This window comes from Haliotis rubra, unplaced genomic scaffold, assembly GCF_003918875.1.
Source record: "Haliotis rubra isolate DU_JTF1 unplaced genomic scaffold, ASM391887v1 Scf167, whole genome shotgun sequence".
NCBI classification, from domain to species: Eukaryota; Metazoa; Mollusca; class Gastropoda; order Lepetellida; family Haliotidae; genus Haliotis; species Haliotis rubra.
In genome coordinates this window covers 603,794-610,588 of record NW_025765636.1, presented here as the reverse complement: position 1 = coordinate 610,588, position 6,795 = coordinate 603,794, and the positions used below count along the sequence as shown (strand labels likewise).

The window sequence follows — 6,795 nt, the reverse complement described above, 5'->3', positions numbered from 1 at the left end:
GAATCTGTACGGTTCGTGTGTCACACACAAGTTATCTTGAAATATATGGGCCACTGGATCAACACCTTGCTGTGCTGACTATCATGGAGACTTTACTGATACGTTACAGCTTGCGCAATTTCTATAGTCACACTTCTATTCGGTAAAAGGGTGTGGATATTCTCCACGTGTGAAACAATACATAATTTCGGCAAGTGTTGAGATCAGTTCTTCAGGATTTGAAGAAGGAGTGTAATGTACGGTTGGTTTTATTCAATGACCAGGGCTGCGATGGTTTATAGTAATAAATTGCTGCTATGGAAAATATGGGTGTTGCGGTACCTTTTCCCAAATATCCTGACATTACAACTGACAGAGAGACACACAGTTACACCCAAGACACTTGTAAAATACAAACTCTCCTTAGTTTGTAAGGGTATAAAACAATATTTTGTGGTTCGGCAAATTGTGCATTCGTCACTTAAGCTTCAGTGTGTGTGTGTGTGTGTGTGTGTGTGTGTGTGTGTGTGTGTGTGTGTGTGTGTGTGTGTGTGTGTGTGTGTGTTGGTTATTGTTTTATCTTGCGCGTGTAGACATGAGGAGAACATTTCCAAATTTGGGACGTCAGTGACACAAATTATGCCAGTTGCGACGTCTTATTTTGAATGGAGTATGTTCTCATGTTTTCTGTGGTGAATCGCTGACTTGACTTTACATGTGTTTGTGTAGTAAACCTAGTTTGATTTGGTCAGATTGAGTGAGTTTAGTTTTATGCCGCTTTTAGCGATATTCCAGCAATATTACACATTGTACCCATATGGGGAACGCTTTAACCACTAGGTTACTCCACCACCCTGTTATGATTATTGTGTGTGTGTCTATCTCTATCTTTCTGTCTATCTATATATCTATCTCGCTATATATATATCAAGAAAGTGATGAGAATACCGAGCGTACAGCACTACATATATAAGAAGAAGTTTCTGAAATAATCACACGACACGGATAATCTCCAACATGTTTTACTTTTATCTTTCACCTAAATGGCTGCAAGAGCGAATTATATATATATATATATATATATATATATATATATATACACATATAATTCGCTCAATTCGCTGGCTCTTGCAGCCATTTAGGTGCACCAAGTTAAGAGTTCACACCCGGTAACAGTCGGGCTCGATCCCGGCACGGATTCAGCTCGCTGGATCACTAACCTGACGCCTTAGATGGCTCGACCACTGCGCACCCAATTAGTGAGTGTTGATGATGGGTACTTAGCTGATGTCAGTTGTCCTTTCTCTAGTAGTCTCTAACGATAAAAGATATGACTTTGATTAACGTGACACGCAACATGTCGAGAATTCAGTATCGCGATACGTATCGTATTGTGACCTCAGTATCGAGATACATATGTTATCGCAAGGTACCTGTATCATGAACACCCTAGTGTTTACTAATGCAGATATTTAAAACAATACACGTTACGTTTTCTGTTTCACAGATACATACATATAACATCCAATACTGGTTTCCAGAGAAGATATATATTGCTTGTAGAAGATCAAGAGATATATTCTAGGAGATATCGTTTTGGTAAGTTTTGAGCTATTTGCCGATTGGTCCAATATTTTCGGACTACTTTCATCTCCCTTAGCTCTAAACAAAGATGACTTTGGGAGTTTTTCTTTGAGGTCGAAAGAGTGATTTTTATTCATGATTTGCTCTAACAACATAACGGTTTACTTAAAATGCCACCAAGAAATGATGTAACTATAATGAAGTCAATACATGTTATAGCACTTCTCTTTTATGCGCTTGTTTTTAATGATGTAATTTGATGTCACTCGTTCCCTCTTCCATCAGTCTTGTTCACTTGGATGTATTCATACGCATGTCTTCAAATGAACTTGTAACAGGTGATGTTTCGTTTTAAATTCTTTTGAACGACAAATTAAGCATGATATAGGATGATAAATAGAATCCCACACTCGTATGTCTTTTGATATCAAATACATCACCACGAGTGTTCGCACTTTTATCAATTCGTGGTGATATATGTAATATGATCCACTAAGGGACGTAACTCCTGTTACAATGCCTTTGGTCCACCGTTAAACAGTTAGTTATACACAATAACCCTATAACGCATGCATGTCCTTGTTCAGTAAATGGCGATAAAATAATCAATGACAAATTAAAAATATATCAACAAGAACATAAAACGGTCAGTGGAACACTTTTTATCAACGCACCATCTTGATTGCGAAAGCGAGGACTGTGGACATGAGGAACAGGCTAGGCGTTATAGGTCCGGCACCGCAAGTTACCGTACAGGTGTAACTGGTTGTAAAAGAACCACAGGCGATGTGGTAGCTGCCGCCGTATTTGGTGCACAGGTCCCTGTCTGAAATCAAAGTGACGATAAATTACTTTTCCAAAGCATGTTATGAGCATCAATTAACTTGAGCAAATTGAAAATGACTCTAAACAATGAAACTCGTGAAATATTGTGGGGGTTTTATTTTTTAAACAGAGAGGGTTACAGGTGGGACATTTTACCAGTGGTTAAAAAGGGTGAGAGTGGTATGCGTATATTCATATGTTGGTTTACAATAACAATTATAATAATGATGATCACTGGAATACCATGCTCACATTTTTCCGTCAAACATTTTGCTCGAATTTGGCGGGCCTACTGTTCTATTCATCAAGATGGTCTAGTGCTAATACTGCACAATAAACATCTAAAATCACACACTATATATTTGTCTCGTCAGATATTATGATAAAAAGACTTATATATGGCCAAGCTTCTGTGATCATGCGACTGTCTGAAAGCTGACGTTTTTTCGGCGCTATGTTTTTGCAGCAGGGCGAACCACATCTATAAATCGAAATGCTTCGGACATGTGAAATAAGGTTACTCGTTTCTGTAAAGCGGGCCTCTTGTTATCGCACACATACAGCACATTTAAGACAATATAATCTGGTTGAAATTTACGCTCCCTTAATTCAGCTAGTCCAAATTCAGCTTCACGCTGACAAACCTACAGGTAACTCAGAAACTACAGTGAAATCTCACAGTGTCGATCTAATCTGTTCTATGAGAAGAATTATAGAGGTGACATGAAAGCCAAATTAAACAAAGCATCTACTCACGGAAAGAACCGCAAGCTGCATATTCAGGTCCAGAAGGAGAATATGGATCATCACATGAGGAACTGCCGGGCTTACAAGAAACACAGACACTGTGCGCTGAAATGGGAATCATGTATATCATTACTCGAATTGTTGAAACTCACTCACTCACTCACTCACTCACTCACTCACTCACTCACTCACTCACTCACTCACTCACTCACTCACTCACTCACTCACTCACTCACTCACTCACTCACTCACTCACTCACTCACTCACTCACTCACTCACTCACTCACTCACTCACTCACATACATACATACACGAGTGTAACGAAGCATTCCGTCCTACCATACCTATGTGAATCAATCCAACAACACAGAACAGAATAAGAGGCGACTTCATGATGGGACCGTCATGTGCTCTTTGTGAGTGTGGGTGTGTTGGACAGTTATAGGCCTTACTTGTTTGCATGGCGAGGCTGATAAGGGTACAACTTTCGCAATAACTTCAGTGTCACCTAATAGCACATCGAGCCAATGATATGTTATCTGGCAACCCACGCAGGAAGTTATCCGGCAACCCACGCAGGAAGTTGTTATATGAGTGAAATAACCTTGGCAAACATTATAGACCATAATATAGATCATTTTGAACATGTAACCTCACTAGACAATGGTCTCTGCTATTAGGAAAAGGACGTGTCATCTTCATTGGCTTGTTGTGTGTTGCTATACGTTCTTATATTACTGACTGGTAACCTCATCCGTTATGTATCTCTGTAAAGTTTGTAATCGTATTTGAAACCGATCTAGTCTTAAAGGTGTATGGATATCATATATTTAGATTTGTATAGGGAGAGTATATACAAGAATCTCCGACTCCCTAATTAAAGCATTCTTCATAACAAAGATGTATAATAATACACAGTGCCATTTAGAAAGTGGTCAAATGTAACATGTGTTATATTATGTACAGTATTCCTCGAAACTATTAAGAAAGTGTTTGTTTCCTAATACTGATAATAGAATTTTGAAATAGGTGTTACAATATGTAGTAAGGTATTCAATATGGGAGGCAACTCTTGTAGCCTTAAGAATGAACCTTAATACATCAAGGGTTATCTCCCCTGGTGTAACAGACAGCTGCCTTTGTTTACATGGAAACTTGACAGCAGAAGAGAAAAGAAAGCTGGTTCAAGATGATTTTGAAAGGGGTGTGACTAATGCGAAAGAGTTAGCTGGTAGACAAGACATTCCTCTGTCTACAGTATACAGAACTTTGAAGAATATTCAGTCAGGAGTTGGTACTGAGCACAAGACAGGGGCAGGGAGGCCAAGGAAGTTCAGAACTACGGATCGCAGGCGACTTGGTCAGATTGTGAGTAGGTGAAAACTGAAAAGCGTTGAGAATATCAGAAAAGAGATTATTAATAGACGAAGTCTTCAAGTATGTAATGATACCCTTAGACAAGAATTACAAAGACTTAACTGGTGAAAAAGCACGGAACCCCCCACCATTGATGAAAGATGCACAAACAGAAAGACGTTAAAACTGGTGTAGGGCTCACGAAAATCAAGATTGGGATAATGTTTTCTTCTCTGATGAAAGTTCTGTCTGGCTTTTTTCCGAACTGGGTGGGTTATCGTCACGTGGAGTGACACCGTTGTGTATTTTCACTGCATATTTGACGAAGGAACGATATGTTGACATCTTAACTGATCACCTCCTTCCAACGGCCTGAACATTAAGAAGATATATGGATTTTCCAGCATGATAACGACCCTTAACTACACAAAACAGTGGTTGTCAGATGAAAATGTTGAAGTTTTAGATTGGCCCAGCTGCAGCCCAGATCTTAACCCTATTGAGGATGTGTGGGGACTAATGAAGGACAGAATAAGCCAAAAAGAACTTGAGGATATGAAGAAAGAAGTGGTCGAATGGTGGGATACGCTGTCAGACGATTTCCTACAAAGTTTGATCGGTAGTGCACCTAGTCGCATTCATTCGTGTATTGCAGGACAAGCAGGTCTCACAAAGTACTGAAAGACACTTAGACTGTTAGAGAATAATACCACAACATATTCATTCAAGTAAAACTTTTATAGTTTATATATGTTACAGTCAATCTGTCAAACCAGTCATTTGGTCAAATGACTGTAACGATCAGTCATTTGGTCAAAAGACTAAAATTCTCAGTCATTTGACCAAGTAACTCAATCATTTAAGTTCAAAATAGAAACACAAAAATATGAAGTGAACAATTTATGTTTTGCATATCATGTACATTACTTGTTTTGACAAGTGAGACTTGAATGACACCGGCTGTTGCACAGTGGATTGTTCTTAAAGCATTTGCATTTCTTGGTCCCACATCTCTTGCTACCAGCACATTTACACGAAACCCTGGCCTAGTGAGAAAAACTCGGCTCCAACAGCAGTACGAAGGGATACTGAAGTTTCAGTGTTCACTTCTGATAAAGTTAAGCGTTTCTCTGGGCACAAATCGAACTGGTTCCTCGAGAACTTGCCTTGGAGGACACTAGCAGGGCAGGCGATTGTATACTCTCCGTTGTCACTCACAGTGGTGATCACACCCAGAATGTTCCTGCGCATCACCACAACCACGGCCCACTGCTATACATGTATTAGATACGAAACAACTTTCTCAATAATTTCTGGGAATACTATATGCTTTTTATGTGTTCCCGTGGTCCTATTCCGCTTACTCAGAAAAACATGTACCACATGTACAATGCTACTGGTGTTGATACTGCTATCCAAGACTGTTATGTTTTGTGTTAATCTGAAACTTTACAAAACACTATTTCCGAGATTCCCGAACAAACATATTTTACGATAGCTTTAACGATCAGTAACGCGTGATATAAAATTTGTTCCAAACCTGTTTAGAGCTTTAAGGCAATTGTATTCCGATTATAGGCGCATGTGAATCATACTTAACAGGACATGTAATTATATATTCACCGGTATAGATTTAATTCTTTAACAATAGCATACAGAGTTACAGTATAGTGAAGCATACTTTATCGCATTACCTATGGTTGTGTCGTTTTGAAAGATCACATGAGTCTGATTTATACATGGGATGTTGGTGGGTCATGAACTATGGCTAACTCTTCAAACCTATACAACCTTGTTTTATCCGTATTAACTCCGGATGTTGCATGATCTGAATGTGAGAATAACTGCTACAATCCTAATGACTGAACTGAAATATGAAAAAATGACAATAATTGATTAGGCTGCAATGTTTACATTCAGTATGGGTTCAGTAGTCCAAAACTACTTCAGGGCGATTGAAGATGAGTGCTCTGGATTTGATCCAAATTGTGAAGCTACATGTAAGAACCATGGGCACCTGTAATCAAATTCCTTAATTCTTTCCAAGAGACAAATGTATTACGCGAGCAAGTTATAATAACAAATCATGTCCTGAGTAGGTCTGAAAGTGGATAAGCTCGTGTTCTAGGTCATGGCTGCTGGAGCAAATGTTTTTGATGTTTGGTTAGGGTTGAGATGACGCCAGACTTAGTTTTAGGGTGGTGGTTTGAGTTGAAATGGATGTACTGGTCAGAATGGGTGGGTTGTCTGTAGACTATGGTTTGGATCTTCTTACATGGGTTTCGGGATACAAGGACATCTTG

General features: G+C 39.1%; 1 protein-coding gene across 1 annotated transcript; it reads right to left on the bottom strand.

Annotated features, from left to right (window-relative positions):
- Positions 1-1,679: 1,679 nt before the first annotated feature.
- Positions 1,680-3,619, bottom strand: LOC124272143. Its single transcript, XM_046707287.1, has 3 exons — positions 3,481-3,619; positions 3,145-3,240; positions 1,680-2,389 (listed from the first exon to the last, which is right to left on the bottom strand). The coding sequence occupies exons 1-3, from the start codon at positions 3,596-3,598 to the stop codon at positions 2,229-2,231; spliced, it is 375 nt and encodes a 124-aa protein (XP_046563243.1). The 5' UTR covers positions 3,599-3,619; the 3' UTR covers positions 1,680-2,228.
- Positions 3,620-6,795: the final 3,176 nt, after the last annotated feature.

What these genes read in the sequence shown, in the direction of transcription:
- LOC124272143 (XM_046707287.1), bottom strand. Translation starts at nt 3,598, where the DNA reads ATGCAAACAAGTAAGGCCTATAACTGTCCAACACACCCACACTCACAA. An exon ending in TGTTGGATTGATTCACATAG is followed by an intron (nt 3,241 to 3,480) that starts GTATGGTAGGAC and finishes TTCCCATTTCAG; the next exon opens with CGCACAGTGTCTGTGTTTCT. An exon ending in TGCAGCTTGCGGTTCTTTCC is followed by an intron (nt 2,390 to 3,144) that starts GTGAGTAGATGC and finishes CTTTGATTTCAG; the next exon opens with ACAGGGACCTGTGCACCAAA.